General features: G+C 56.1%; 1 protein-coding gene across 3 annotated transcripts in view; it reads left to right on the forward strand.

The window, feature by feature from the left end:
- The window catches only part of slc25a26 (solute carrier family 25 member 26), a 31,493-nt gene extending 15,585 nt beyond the window's left edge, over positions 1–15,908 (forward strand). Inside the window, exons 6-10 of one of the 3 annotated variants that reach the window (XM_049023031.1) lie at positions 9,154–9,198; positions 10,533–10,602; positions 13,192–13,256; positions 13,346–13,419; positions 15,142–15,908. In XM_049023031.1, coding sequence (XP_048878988.1) covers positions 9,154–9,198; positions 10,533–10,602; positions 13,192–13,256; positions 13,346–13,419; positions 15,142–15,217 — 330 coding nt within the window. In that variant the 3' untranslated portion in view covers positions 15,218–15,908. The other 2 variants (XM_049023032.1, XM_049023030.1) reach the window with 2 other exon arrangements.
- Position 15,909: the final 1 nt, after the last annotated feature.

Genomic DNA, 15,909 nt, shown 5'->3' on the forward strand with positions numbered 1-15,909 from the left:
CCGGAGGACCAAGGTCAACTGGCTGCTCATCCCCCCTGGGCACGCTAACATTACCGAAAACAGAAAGGAGTGGACATGCTTGCTAAAAGGGAGGTATATGCTGGGATTAAGAATGAAGACATCAGTGAGTCCGTTATCCATGTTAGGCTGTGTCGGGTGGCACTGAAGGCTGCACTCACGATGACATAATTCGTATGTCCCATTCGCGATGTCACCCCTCGATGGGGATGAACCTGGACTCCAGCACAGATGGTGCCCACCCAGGGCACCACCCGGATGTGTGGGAAGGCAGAGAGCATGGATGGTCAGAACATGCGTTGACCCATAAACGGAGAAGCATATTAGATAAACATTTGGATCCTTCTATCGAAGCTTCAGTAAAGACCATACAAGCGTAAGAAATTCTAAGGAAAAAAAAAGATACTTTATTATTGTAACATATAGAGATAACGGGGCGGCATGGTGGTGCAGTGGTTAGCACTGGGGGCCGGCATGGTGGTGCAGTGGTTAGCACTGTTGCCTCACACCTCTGGGACCCGGGTTCGAGTCTCCGCCTGGGTCACATGTGTGTGGAGTTTGCCTGTTCTCCCCATGTCGTCGTGGGGTTTCCTCCCACGATCCAAGAACAAGCTGACTTACTAAATTGCCCATAGGAGTGCATGGTGTGTGAGTGTGCCCTGCGATGGGCTGGCCCCCCATCCTGGGTTGTTCCCTGCCTCGTGCACACAACCGAACACAACCGTACACAACCGGCTGATGTGTGACTTTCCTGCTGCTCATCACTGCTAGTGTACTACTATTATTATAAGTCATCATCTACTAGTGAAGGTTGAAGCTCACAGGCAGTGTGCTGTCCGTGTGGAGGAGTCAGGCCAGATGTTCCCTAACGGGAATTTCCAGTGACGTCCAGTTGGGGCTAAAATTAAACTAAATAGAAATAAATAGAAGTGCATAAAAATTCAATGTAGCGTTTTGTAGGACCTGCAAGTTAACTACCATACTGGCACGAATTTAATATCTGTTAAAATGTTGAGCATTGTGATTGGCTGTGAAATGTGTAAATGTAAAAGTTTTATGTGTTTTTATGCCTGAACCGTATGAAATAACGATTACATTCTACCTGGCATGACAGGGCTGCGCCGTGTGCTGGATGACTGAGAGCACCTGTAATGCTGGGTCACTCATTATGTCAGGACCTTGTTACTCCTCAGTCCCGCATCGTCGTGGGTCACACAATCCCTGCCTGTCTGCCTGTGTCCTTGCTGCACGAGCTCTGCCCTGCACGCGTGACTTTTATTTGAGAGCATCAAACTGGATTTTAGTGACTCCGTCGTTATAAAAGGGATGTTTGGGGAAGCCTTATGAAAGTGCACACGACACTAAATCACACTGAGGTTAACCTCTAATTAGACATGTGTACCGCCCCCGTTAGCTGCTACCCCTACAGCATGCTCCCTTATGAGCCACTCCCCCGACTGCCTCCGCAGCCTGCTCCTCATTAGCCACTCCCCCCGGCTGCCTCCGCAGCCTGCTCCCCATTAGCCACTCCCCCGACTGCCTCTACAGCCTGCTCCCCATTAGCCACTCCCCCGACTGCCTCTGCAGCCTGCTCCCTTATGAGCCACTCCCCCGACTGCCTCCGCAGCCTGCTCCCTTATGAGCCACTCCCCCGACTGCCTCTGCAGCCTGCTCCCCATTAGCCACTCCCCCGACTGCCTCTACAGCCTGCTCCCCATTAGCCACTTCCCCATCTGCCTCCGCAGCCTGATCCCTTATGAGCCACTCCCCCGACTGCCTCCGCAGCCTGCTCCCTTATGAGCCACTCCCCCGACTGACTCCGCAGCCTGCTCCCTTATGAGCCACTCCCCCGACTGCCTCTGCAGCCTGCTCCCCATTAGCCACACCCCCAACTGCCTCTGCAGCCTGCTCCCTTATGAGCCACTCCCCCGACTGACTCCGCAGCCTGCTCCCTTATGAGCCACTCCCCCGACTGACTCCGCAGCCTGCTCCCTTATGAGCCACTCCCCCGACTGACTCCGCAGCCTGCTCCCTTATGAGCCACTCCCCCGACTGCCTCCGCAACCTGCTCCTCATTAGCCACTCCCCCCGGCTGCCTCCGCAGCCTGCTCCCCATTAGCCACTCCCCCGACTGCCTCTACAGCCTGCTCCCCATTAGCCACTCTCTCGACTGCCTCCACAGCCTGCTCCCCATTAGCCACTCTCCCGACTGCCTCCACAGCCTGCTTCCTTATGAGCCACTTCCCCGACTGCCTCTGCAGCCTGCTCCCCATTAGCCACTCTCTCGACTGCCTCCACAGCCTGCTCCCCATTAGCCACTCTCCCGACTGCCTCCACAGCCTGCTTCCTTATGAGCCACTTCCCCATCTGCCTCCGCAGCCTGCTCCCCATTAGCCACTCTCCCGACTGCCTCCGCAGCCTGCTCCCCATTAGCCACTCCCCCGACTGCTTCTACAGCCTGCTCCCCATTAGCCACTTCCCCATTTGCCTCCGCAGCCTGATCCCTTATGAGCCACTCCCCCGACTGCCTCCGCAGCCTGCTCCCTTATGAGCCACTCCCCCGACTGCCTCCGCAGCCTGCTCCCTTATGAGCCACTCCCCCGACTGCCTCTGCAGCCTGCTCCCCATTAGCCACTCCCCCGACTGCCTCTACAGCCTGCTCCCCATTAGCCACTTCCCCATCTGCCTCCGCAGCCTGCTCCCTTATGAGCCACTCCCCCGACTGCCTCCGCAGCCTGCTCCCTTATGAGCCAGTCCCCCGACTGCCTCCGCAGCCTGCTCCCCATTAGCCACTCTCCCGACTGCCTCCGCAGCCTGCTCCCCATTAGCCACTCCCCCGACTGCCTCCGCAGCCTGCTCCCCATTAGCCACTCCCCCGACTGCCTCCGCAGCCTGCTCCCCATTAGCCACTCTCCCGACTGCCTCCACAGCCTGCTCCCCATTAGCCACTCTCCCGACTGCCTCCACAGCCTGCTCCCTTATGAGCCACTTCCCCATCTGCCTCCGCAGCCTGCTCCCCATTAGCCACTCTCCCGACCGCCTCCGCAGCCTGCTCCCTTATGAGCCACTCCCCCGACTGCCTCCGCAGCCTGCTCCCCATTAGCCACTCCCCCGACTGCCTCCGCAGCCTGCTCCCTTATGAGCCACTCCCCCGACTGCCTCTGCAGCCTGCTCCCCATTAGCCACTCCCCCGACTGCCTCTACAGCCTGCTCCCCATTAGCCACTTCCCCATCTGCCTCCGCAGCCTGCTCCCTTATGAGCCACTCCCCCGACTGCCTCCGCAGCCTGCTCCCTTATGAGCCACTCCCCCGACTGCCTCTGCAGCCTGCTCCCCATTAGCCACTCCCCCAACTGACTCTGCAGCCTGCTCCCTTATGAGCCACTCCCCCGACTGACTCCGCAGCCTGCTCCCTTATGAGCCACTCCCCCGACTGACTCCGCAGCCTGCTCCCTTATGAGCCACTCCCCCGACTGCCTCTGCAGCCTGCTCCCCATTAGCCACTCTCCCGACTGCCTCCACAGCCTGCTCCCTTATGAGCCACTCCCCCGACTGCCTCCGCAGCCTGCTCCCCATTAGCCACTCTCCCGACTGCCTCTGCAGCCTGCTCCCTTATGAGCCACTCCCCCGACTGCCTCTGCAGCCTGCTCCCTTATGAGCCACTTCCCCATCTGCCTCCGCAGCCTGCTCCCCATTAGCCACTCTCCTGACTGCCTCCGCAGCCTGCTCCCTTATGAGCTACTCCCCCGACTGCCTCCGCAGCCTGTTTTTGGGCTGCTCCGCTACACTTTATTGTTGTTGCCATTGTTGTTTTTTTCACCAGGATTACTGACTTTAAACCATAAACATGGTTTAAATTGTGTAAAATTGTCCCGATGGTCTCTGAGGTACAGTTGTAGACACATGCTGGTGTCGGTGTGCCTATTTTCAGGGGGATGACCACACTCATAGGACCCTGACACCCTTCCGCTGCTCTGATTGTGGATCGGCACTGCGACCTGTTGTACATCTCCAAAAAGCTGTCATCGTCTAGCTGGGCTGTCCCTGGGGCATCTGTTACACAGGCCCGTAATTAATTAAGTAATAAAACACCCACACTGATGTCATTTAAAAATAAAGGCATAAAAATGTGGCTGAAGAAAGCAACATGTCCAGGGTTTGATGTCTGCACGTCGGGGCTGCGGCCCAGGGTTTGATGTCCGTGCGTTGGGGCTGTTTGTTTCTGACATCCCTGTGTTTAATGTATCTTGGGGCTTATGTGCAAATATTTTCTTTTTTTTTTGTGAGTCAGGGTGGGTGAGGGGGATCTCTCCCTAGTGGGAAGTATTCACACGTAACACAGCGTTCAGCTTCAGCCCATCCACACATGGGACACAAATGGTGTCACGCAGATCATACAAACCGCAGCCTCGGATCGGTGCCAGAGCCAAATTCCCCAGAACAGGTCCTAATTTGTCTGAAATTCTGCTGGTCCCCGCCAATGCTCATGGGCCTCAGTGGCCGCCTTCACCCCGTGAGCCGCCGCCGCCTCATTGCCTCCCCCTGTGAGCCTCCGCCTCGCCGCCTTCACCCCGTGAGCCGCCGCCGCCTCATTGCCTCCCTCAGTAAGCCTACGCCTCGCCACCTTCCCCCCGTGAGCCTCCGCCTCGCCGCCTTCCCCCCGTGAGCCGCCCCCTCGCCGCCTTCCCCCCGTGAGCCGCCCCCTCGCCGCCTTCCCCCAGTGAGCCGCCCCCTCGCCGCCTTCCCCCCGTGAGCCGCCCCCTCGCCGCCTTCCCCCCGTGAGCCGCCCCCTCGCCGCCTTCCCCCCGTGAGCCGCCGCCTCGCCGCCTTCCCCCCGTGAGCCTCCGCCTCGCCGCCTTCCCCCCGTGAGCCGCCGCCTCGCCGCCTTCCCCCCGTGAGCCTCCGCCTCGCCGCCTTCCCCCGTGAGCCGCCCCCTCGCCGCCTTCCCCCCGTGAGCCTCCGCCTCGCCGCCTTCCCCCCGTGAGCCGCCGCCTCGCCGCCTTCCCCCCGTGAGCCGCCCCCTCGCCGCCTTCCCCCCGTGAGCCGCCGCCTCGCCGCCTTCCCCCCGTGAGCCGCCGCCTCGCCGCCTTCCCCCCGTGAGCCGCCGCCTCGCCGCCTTCCCCCCGTGAGCCGCCCCCTCGCCGCCTTCCCCCCGTGAGCCGCCGCCTCGCCGCCTTACCCCAGTGAGCATCCGCCTCTCCGCCTTCCCCCCGTGAGCCTCCGCCTCGCCGCCTTCCCCCGTGAGCCGCCCCCTCGCCGCCTTCCCCCCGTGAGCCTCCGCCTCGCCGCCTTCCCCCCGTGAGCCGCCGCCTCGCCGCCTTCCCCCCGTGAGCCGCCCCCTCGCCGCCTTCCCCCCGTGAGCCGCCGCCTCGCCGCCTTCCCCCCGTGAGCCGCCGCCTCGCCGCCTTCCCCCCGTGAGCCGCCGCCTCGCCGCCTTCCCCCCGTGAGCCGCCCCCTCGCCGCCTTCCCCCCGTGAGCCGCCGCCTCGCCGCCTTCCCCCCGTGAGCCGCCCCCTCGCCGCCTTCCCCCCGTGAGCCGCCGCCTCGCCGCCTTCCCCCCGTGAGCCGCCGCCTCGCCGCCTTCCCCCCGTGAGCCTCCCCCTCGCCGCCTTCCCCCAGTGAGCCGCCCCCTCGCCGCCTTACCCCAGTGAGCATCCGCCTCTCCGCCTTCCTCCTGTGAGCCGCCCCCTCGCCGCCTTACCCCAGTGAGCCGCCCCCTCGCCGCCTTACCCCAGTGAGCCGCCCCCTCGCCGCCTTACCCCAGTGAGCATCCGCCTCGCCGCCTTCCCCCCGTGAGCCTCCCCCTCGCCGCCTTCCCCCAGTGAGCCGCCCCCTCGCCGCCTTACCCCAGTGAGCATCCGCCTCTCCGCCTTCCCCCCGTGAGCCGCCCCCTCGCCGCCTTACCCCAGTGAGCATCCGCCTCTCCGCCTTCCCCCTGTGAGCCGCCCCCTCACCGCCTTCCCCCCGTGAGCCTCCGCCTCGCCCCTTCCCCCCCGTGAGCCACCTCCTCAGCGCCTGTCTCCCGTGACTCTGCTTTCCCCCTAGAGGCATCTTCTCACTGCTGTTCCTCCATGAGCCCCCTCCTCACTGCAGTTCCCTCTGTGAGCCTTCTCTGGCATGTTATCTGATGGCATTAGAAGGTAATAAATGGGGGATTAGGGTCAACCCCCCCCCCTCCTTCCTGGACACATTGTGTCTTCTGACAGTTTTTTGTTGTCCCGTGTTCTGCAGAATTCAGTCGGGTCCTCTGATCAGACATCTGCTTCCTGTTGAACAACCCCCCCTGTCTTTCTTTAAACTGCATTTGTCAGTGTGAAACTACCATTTCACTTGTTCAGAGGTACAGGTGATGAGCCTGTTCACAGAGTGTGTGGCCCACCATTTCAAGGTAAAGTGTGATGCCCACTGCCCCATACTGAGCGTTTCCCACTCGGCAGTGATGTGGACCCAAAAGGCACCAACGGGACAGTTACTTGCAGGGGCCTAGGTCTTTCACATTTCTTGTGATGCGATCCTATTGCTGGGGGATTCGGTGCTCTCCTGCCATGTCCTCTCCCGCTCTCCTTCCCTCTCTCTCTCTCCCTGCACGTGTAATGTGCACATGCCTGTTAGGATAATATTTGACATTGCATCCCCGCAATGAGGCTCAGTTTAACTTTTATTTTGACATCTGTTAGCCTGATGGATCTCTAAGTCCCCACCGGGGGCCCCATCTCTCTTTCTCAGGCGGGGGGCCCTATCGCTCTCACTTCCAGGCAGGGGCCCCTCATCTCTGTCTCTCCACCAGGGGGCCACATCTTTCTCTGCTGAGGTTATTTCCAAATGATAAAGAATGATATAATACTTCCCAGGCCTGACGTGGTCGGTCATGTGACCTCCTCTCGGGAATGTTGGATGGGTATCGCAGCAGTCATCTGAAATGCACGTCTCTTACGTAGCCAGGAGGAGGGGGGATGTTTTTCCACAGCCCCCGTTTGTGGTCTTAGCTTCAGAGTCACTGATGGATGTATGAGTGTGTGGTTTTTTTAACCAGCTACGTAAACAATAGCTAAATATTCTTACCAGTTGTTGCCCCCCACTGCAGAGTCACAATGAAGATTAGTCAAAGCAATAAAGAAGAAAAAAATAATAAATTCTGATTGGAGACCACTGTATGAATGGTGCACTTTCAAGGGAAGTATGTAAATTGCGCAGTGACAGTCTGGATCTTTCCTGATGATGCCTGTAATTGTTAATGGTCTGTTCTGGCTAGAAGCATGTCATGGGACTGAAATGCTGTCCTAATGTGTAGCCTAACCCCCCCGGCCCCCCGTGTGAGTGTAACCCTAACTAATCACAGTGGTTTGTCTGATTATGTCATAGAGTAGTATAAACATTTGAACAATGCGCTGTGGCTTGCAGTCGCCTCTCCCTCCCAGCGCTCTGCATAATAGCTTAATTCATTTTTTAGTACTTAGATAAACTGTCCTCTCAGGGATGGGGCAATATGAGAAATTGGGATTGTTAATTAGGTTTAGACAAGCTATACACCCCCCCCCCTTCTCTCTGTCCTGGAAGATCACAGATAAGGTCAAGCATGGGGACTGTTTTAGTGCCGGCACTGAATGAGCACCAATGCCACCAACAGAAATGGGTCAGGGACCAGCTTAGATCCAAACACAGGTGGCTTGTCTGTAAGCCAGCGGACGGTTGGGGACGCAGCCTTTGGCTTTACCCCAGGGAGCAGTGGGCAGTCGCCGGGTGATTCCGTGCCCCAGCAGCACAGAGTTCCAGGGAGCCCTCCTGTACTAGCGTGCGCTTTACCTGGTCCGGGGGAGTCCTTGCCAAGCCCATTCTCTCCTTGGCCTTTTTCCGGGCGGCTCAAACCTGTTATTTTTACTAGCAATCAATGTACCTGTTGGGGTGCATAAGTCAGACTGTCAGCCTGGATCTGTGTGACTGCCCCCCTCCCCTCTAAAGTAGGATGCATGTAGTTCGTGTCCGTGTGGAGTCCGTGTAGAGCCCTGCACTGGGCGTCCTCTCCTCAGGTCCCCGTCCAGCCACAACACCTCGTTCCTCCTGGGCTCCTCTCTGCCTGTTCTTGCCCTGTCACGGCCTGCAGAGTGGAGGCAGCCTCCGGCTCTGAAGGAGCAAGTGTCTGACACGTACAACAGCATAAATTCCATCTGTCTCCGCCAGCACCGTCATCTCGATCATAAATCAGTGCCGACCCCATAAGGACTGCCAGGACCTCTTTCACAACAACTCAGAGAAGTTGGACATTTTCAGACTGTTGATGTAACACTCGTGATAAGCTGCCATTTTCAGGCTCTACTTGTTCCCCCTGTTCTGAAAGAGTCAGGCTTGGTGTGACTGTGCCAGGCCGCGGCCCGTCGGTGTGACTGTGCCAGGCCACGTTTGTATGGATGCTCACAAGGTGCAATTCCAGTTTGGTCACCCCCATGCTGATGTCATGAGGAGATCTTGAAAACTGAAAGAGGAAAAAAGGTCAGACTTGACCTCTGCTGTGCGTCACTGTGAGTCAGCCCTGTGCAGAGGCCGTCGTTACCTGGGACGCCCAGCCTCCCCAGGGCCTCAGTTCTGGTCCTCTGCCAGGTGACGGGGGAACATTGCAGGGTGTTGGGTGCTCACACTAGCTGGGAAGGAGGGGGGGGGGTTCGTGCTGGCCTCCAGTGACCTTTTCTGTTTTGTGGATGGTAAGAAAAGGGCCTTTGTCTTGCCAAACTGCAGCTGGGCCACCGGCATTCAGGCTACCCGAACGGGAACGACATCGATTTCCGCTCCGTGTCACTTCCTGTCTGAGAACAGTGTGTTTCCAGTGGCAGGTGTCTGTCATGTTGCCCTTGTCCCTGGACCCGAACCACAGGCCTCTTCTCATCAATTAGTCATTGGGTATTGGCTCTGGGGGATTGGGGGAGGGGAGGGCTGGGTAGCCATATTTGGGAATGATCCTGTTTAGGTTTGACCCCGCCTTTGACCTTGTTTGTCAGTGACACTATGCCCAACCGAAGGGCAAGCAAGAAAGCCGGCATTCTCCACCCTGTTTGTCCTACGTGGCGTGTATGAAGGTACATGTCAAATGTAGGGATACAGAAGAGGCCAGGCTGAATGAATGACGATGTCCCCTTCTTTTGCAGATCCCCTTCTCCCTGGTGCAGTTCCCTCTGTGGGAGTACCTCAAGGTACGTGAAGCCTCTGTGGTCTGTGTTTATGACAGACCTGCGGTGAAAGACGGCAGCACCCTCCCCCCTCCCCCGAGGTTTACTGCCCATGCCCGTCTGCGTCACGACATCTAGTCTGATAACGGAATTGTAGATTCTCGCTCTTAATGGCCACCACCACCGCCATGACTAATGCTGACATCTGCCCCACCCCCACTCCCACTCCCACTCCCATCCCCATTGTTCACTCTCGCTACATAAAAGTGAATTTAATGCAGCGTGTGTGAGAATGACATCATGTCTCTCCGCCGAGAGCAGAAAATCCCATTAGACAGGAGGCCGGGAGGCCAGGCCCCCCTGCCCCCCCCCCCATCGCTGGGGGGGGGGGACAATGGGTCTCGCAGCTGTGGCAGACACAGATCGCTTTCTCACCGAGGCCAGAAGTGTCCTTCACAGTGGCCATCTGGAAGAAGCCTCTTTCAAAGGCTGTTTTGTGAGCCGGCCTCTTCTGGTTCCCGCGCCCAGTACAGAGAGCACCCCCCACGCTCTCTCAAGCTCGATTCTCTTGTAAAGGGTGGGTGTTGAAGTGAGCGTCAGAGTAGAGGCCCCTGACTTGTCAGTTGAGCTGGGCAGGGGTGAGGGGCTCTGACTGCTAATTGAGTGTTTATTCCCGAAATCTGCCAGCCACTCTGGGGGATCGATGTTTGTTCAGCGTTTTTGAAAGTATTGTTGGTGGGAGGGGATTTTGGAGCCCCTGCCCCCAGCAGGTGTGTGTGGGCACACACTGTCCCTTGTGAGGCTGGCTTCCTGCCCATTACCACCGCACATGACTCCTGCGGCCCTGGGCGCTCAGTCCATGCCAGGTCCAAGACTAGCGTGCTCACACTCGCCTTTGAGAGATGAAGTAAACGTTTCTAAATTGATTTTGAAGCTGTGCGTTAGTGTTAGTGATATTGCAGGCGGGCCGCACCCCGGGGACAGGCCTCAGCTGAAATCGGCCCTGTGTGCCGGCCTGCTGCACTCGTGTAATCGGCTCCCCTTGCTGAGGTGCATAAATATGTGGCCCTTTCGAGTCAAACTCCCACTGCTCCTCCCAGTGTATGCTGAATGGACTGGCTGAATTCCCCCCAAAACAAATGGTCCTTTAAGTGAACATTCTAGAAGTTTCCCCGCGAGCTGGCATCCCTAACCCCCCACAAAAAGCTTCCAGGGGAAATAAAAAAAAAATGGAAAAGTTCAGTTCAGATTCAAAAATAGCCGCGTCGCCCTGTTCCCATCTCAGACCTGCCCAGGGGGGCCTCCAATGCCTTTACGTGAGCCTAATAACCCCCCCCCCCTTCTCTCTCCCCCCACAGAGCCTTTGGTCACGGAGGCAGGGTCACACGCTGTATTCTTGGCAAGCTGCAGTATGCGGAGCGTTTGCAGGTGCGGGGGATTATATGCTACTCTGGGAATGGGGGCGGGGGGTGAAGAGAAAGGCCAGGAGTCTGCAGTTTACAGGAGCTACATTCCTGTAGAATTCCTCACAGGTCCCTTCAGTTTCCACAGGTTTTCTTGTAACAAAGGGCCCGGCCCAGACAAGGAGAGGCACTCCTCTATAAACCAACTGCGCAAGTTTTTATTCATCCTGGGTGCTTTCACTGGGCGGTCTGTGGGACAGGGGCCTCGCAGCTGTCTGACCCACAATGCTCTGGGGCTTGGGGCTGCTTCAGCACAGCGGTCATAACTTTGGGTCTGCGTGACAGCCCAGACGAGAGGGCCAGCAGTGGGGGCGGGGGGGAGCGGATACTGGCCCCCGCGGGCCGTCTGCATGGTGGACCTGGAAACCGAGAAAGACAGTGGACACAATGTTCAAGGCGGAGGCCTTTACCTCGCGTGTAGTCATTCAGTACGTTTACATGCACACTAAGAAAATTAATTAATTTATTAACCTGGAAGTAACAGAAGAAGCTTGGAGCACAGCAGAGGATGTACAGCACTGTAAACCTGCCAAATTCACTGCTTTTCCACTGCACCAGGTACTGTACTTTTGGTACCAAAACTACGGAACTTCAAGGTGTTGGTTTTCCACTGGTGTGAAAACCGGTACCCGACGCCAAATGACATCACAATGCAAAACAGGGTATTTTGTACTGAATTTGAAATGTAATAGAACTGGACGATGTACAATATCAATACCAACATCCAATCCTTGAATTGCTTGTCATCTAGATTAAGATCAGGCTTTTTCTTACCTCAATTTGGTATAAATAGTATAGTGCAGGGAGTTTGTCTCGCTAGAACATTTTTATTTTGGCATAGGGAAAAAGGATTGGCACTTCAGCCACTGGAAAAAGCTCACACTGTTCTGTTCGGACTAATGTGGTGCTGAGGTGTCGCACGCTGCACGGCTTCTCATCCCTGAGGTGTTTCGTTGGGTGGTGGGTGTGAGCGGCCAGGTGCTGTAATCAGCAAGCGCTACTTAACTTTCTCTCTACAGGGAAAAGCTTACTTAGCTTTGCAATTTGTATTCTTTTTCTTTTCAAGATTATCTATTATGTGTTTAAAATCACTTTAAAGTTTACCTCCGCTGCTCCTGCATGAGCGCTGCATGTGCTCTCCGAGACGATCGTAAACATCTTCATCCTTGCTGTTTAAATCTCTCCTATACGAGTTTGTGAGAAATTTACGTTGAACTCCTTTTTTGTTTCATAAATACCCCAATATTTATTACAACAAATCACATCGTAATATTTCCAATACCGTACTTGAGTGTCTATGCTGTCCTGATCTTGTTGAATCTGTACTTCTGACCAGGTCACAATTAGCGCTTGTGTTTTATGGATGGATACAATTAACACTTCATTTGTTAACGCATCCATTGTTAATAGTTTTGTTTTTTTATGTCTATGATGTAAAAGGTCAACCAGGAAGCACCCATTACTAGCAAGCGGAAAGGAGCCATATCGCCCCCAATTGTTGACATACTTCAGTCAATAAATCCATTCCCCTCCCATGCATAAATACTGGGACAGGGACAGTAGTCCGATTAAATGGTGTAGTCGTGCTATAACTGCCTGCACGGGATAATCAACAGCAGTGCATGTAGATGTACTGATTGATTTTTACAAACCTCATTTAACAGCTCTGCGAATATCGACAGCTAGCTCTTTACACTCCTCGCTGCTCTGGATCTTGGACTGTAAAGACAGAGGCCCGTTTACATGCCAGTGAAACATCAGAGGTGGAGTGTTACAGCTCAGGGGTGTGTAGCCAACCTGCCGTCCTCGGCAAACACACCTGCACACACGCAGCGGCCCTCGTCTGCCCGCTCTGAACCGAAAGCCGCAGGGCGAACGGAATGCTATTTGATGCCACATGTGGCCTCCATAGCAGCCTGGAGCACCGCCCCCCTCATTTGTGGGCGGTGCTCATTTATCCTACCTCATACATTGACAGCACACAAGAACCAGGTGAACCAGGAAGCCCCGAAATGCGATCTGCCACATCTGAGTGTGGCTGCGCTTTGATTATTTTTTCTTTTGCGTGTTTTTCTTCATCCTGCATATCAGTGTTCATTGGACGCTGTTACCAAGGGGTGGAGGTAGGTGACACGTCACGCCCAGGGTGTCAGGAGGTGGGGGCTGCTTGGCCCCCATTTTCCCGACTCAGGAACAGGTCCTTGGTCCCCGCCTCAGACCCCGTGTCCAACTTGGACTGAACACAGATCTGTCGTTCCAGCTTGTCTGGACCAGAACACACCAACTCTGGTTCGGGAGAGGGGCCTGGACTGTTTGAGCAACCCCCTGCCCCCCTTTCCGTGACACAGCTGGGATGGTTCTTGGGAAGGCGGGCTGAGCTGCAGGAGTGAACCAAAAAAAGCATGAGGTTTTAATATCATGTTTGCTTGGGAGATGAGATGGATCCTTTGCACCATTTTACAATCTTCACGACTGAGCTTTAAGCCACGTGCAGCCTTGTCATTCTGCCGTTTTCCTTCCCATGACGCCTGTGTGTGTCGCCGTGTTGCTCCAGGTGGGGTGGCTGCATTCGTCACAACGCCACTCGATGTAGCAAAGACCAGAATAATGCTGGCCAAGGTAAGACCAATGTGGGGATGCCGACGTCCAGCGAGGGAGGGCCCATCCATAACCCCCCTCCCCTGATCCCTCCCCCCCGGCCCACACAGGCTGGAACGAGCACAGCGAGTGGAAACATCCCTCTGGTCTTGTACGAGGTCTGGAAGAGACAGGGGCTCCTTGGGTGAGTGTGAGAGGAGCGTCCAATCAGCCGCAGCACCATTAGCCACGCCATGACCCGGTCTGGTCGCTCTCCAGGAGACCCGGATCAGCTGGCAGGAAGGCAGCATGCAAGCAGCTGCTTGTACTTACTGCACGCCAACCCCCCACCCCCACATTCAGGTCCTCCTGACCGGCAGGCGCATTTCGACAGCATTGTGTGCTTATAGAAACTCCCACGTGAACTGGCGAGACTCAGACGTCCAGTCCGTCTGATGTCGCACTTGATGTGTCACATGGTTTGCTGACATCACTGTATGATGTATCACATTGTTTGCTGACACACTGTTGGGCAGGAATGTTGTTTTGGTGGGGGGGGGGGGTACTTGATGATTACTTGAGCACTGCTCTTCTCGCAGCTTTAATGCCTGTGAGTCTGGCTGCTGCTTGATAATGAGATTCAGACCAGGCAGCCATAGAGCCTCTGGGTTCTTCCAGTGTCAGCATTTGCTTGGAAAGCCTCTGTTTATCCTCCTTTCTCAGCTGATGGTGAGGGGGGAGTCACAGAAGGCAGGGCTATGGCTCATGCCCCAGCCCAGCCACTTGTGGAAATTTCCCTCTGCTTCAAAGCTGTAATTGTGGTATTAGGCCCAATTACGGCCCACTGAATTCATCAAGTACTTCCATCTGTCCACCCCCCCTCCCCATGTGCCCCCAAACTGCAATGGGCTCCTGTCAAAGCCCCACCAACAGTCACATGGCACTAGCCCCTCGCTTAGATGTACTTGCAGCAGGCCACTCCGTAAGCTCCACCCCTTCCATAAGGCCCGGCCCCCACAGTGGTAGTGATGTTACCATGAGTCAGAAGGGTGGGTGGGGGGAGGGTGGCTGTCTGCAGACAGGTGCACCTTGGGCTTTTGGTTGTGTGAGGGGGGCGTGGCCTTGCTGGGACCACACAGCACCATGCAGGCAGTGTCTGTGGTGCAGCCTCATGCCGCAGCCATCCCCGGCGTGCTTGGCACCTTGTAAAGAGCCACAGTTGACAAAATTGATGCATTAGTGGTCAGGCCCTTCATGACCCTGTTCTATATGGAGAGTGGTTTAAAAAAAAAAGATAAAAAAAGCCACCTGACCCAGGGAGGCGGGGCCTGTGAAGTGTGGTGACATGAACCATGGGGGCTGGCAAGCTCACAGCACTCCTGCAAAGGGGGCCAGGTTCACTTGCGGGGGTGTGCGCCTGTCATCTGGCTCTCCGTCATGCCTGCCGGTCCTGCGCACCGGGATTAATATGGAAAACATCTGCGTGGAATTTGGCTCGGGCAGCGGAGCACACGGTCAGCCGGCTGCACCAGCCCCCCCCCCCCATCAACAGCCCCCGGGCCATGTTCCGCTGGACCCACGAGCTGACCCCCTCACTGAAACGCTCAGAATAGAAACCCAAACGCTTACGGGAAAGTGTTGTGACAGCTTTCCAAGTACATTGTTTTCCACGTACGAAGGCAGACGGCGCTTTTCCCCGCTCGTTTTTCTGACACGATGGTTTATGCATACCTTCGTGTTCGCTTGCTTTGCCTTTGCGCCCAGCTGGAAGCCACTCGGGATCGGTGGCTCTGTCCAGCGCTGCTTCCCGCCAGCCTTCCCGTCTCCGAAGGGCCCCCACCACACGGCTGCCGCCTCAGCTCTCCACCATTAGCGCCTGCAGATAAGAGTAACCCTATCTTCTGCACCTTCCCCGCCTCTCCCCCAGCCTGTTCGCCGGCAGCCTCCCCCGAATGGCCTTCATCAGCATGGGGGGGGTTCATATTCCTGGGGGCATACGATAAGGTTCGCAGCATGCTGCTTTAAGCAGGAACCCCCCCCATGAAACAGCGACGAACCCCAAAGTGCTGACGCAAGACGCGTGGTGATCGCCAAGGAGCGACGGAGATCACGTTACCCAAAGACCTGCATTCTTGGTTCACAGCTGGCTGCAGATTGAGTTTAACTGTCCTGGTTGTAAAATCACTGGAGTTTAGTCTGCTTTCCAGACTGAAGCCATAACTGCAGTATTATTCGAGTACAGAACTGCTGTCTGAATCATTCAGGCCCACGTCTAATACAGACATGCTGCCTTTGCTGGCCTGGCTCGTGTAAATCCACGGCTAAAGCAGACTGAATGCCCATCAGCTTCATCAGCACTTTTGTTCTTCCACAGTATGGATCATCTGTCCAATCAGCAGCTCTAGTGGTATGAGGGTCAACATCTCACCTGAAGGGAGGGGGGGTCTCCGTCTACCCCCCGGTCATAGGAAATCGCAGACTGTTCAAGTATGATAAACCAGGAATGTGACTGAAGCGACTAGTTAGTATGCAGATGTTGGCTGGTTAGTACACAGATCATTAGCAGTCTGGTAACAAATACTTGGGGTCAGCACTGACGTGTTTCGCATAGACAATATGTGAATGAAGTAACAGCTTTTTGATTATTTCTGTAACATTTAGAGTTTGTCAAAATAAAAAGTTGGTGATATCAGAT

The sequence above is a fragment of the Brienomyrus brachyistius genome, chromosome 8 (genome assembly GCF_023856365.1).
Source record: "Brienomyrus brachyistius isolate T26 chromosome 8, BBRACH_0.4, whole genome shotgun sequence".
Lineage (NCBI taxonomy): Eukaryota > Metazoa > Chordata > Actinopteri > Osteoglossiformes > Mormyridae > Brienomyrus > Brienomyrus brachyistius.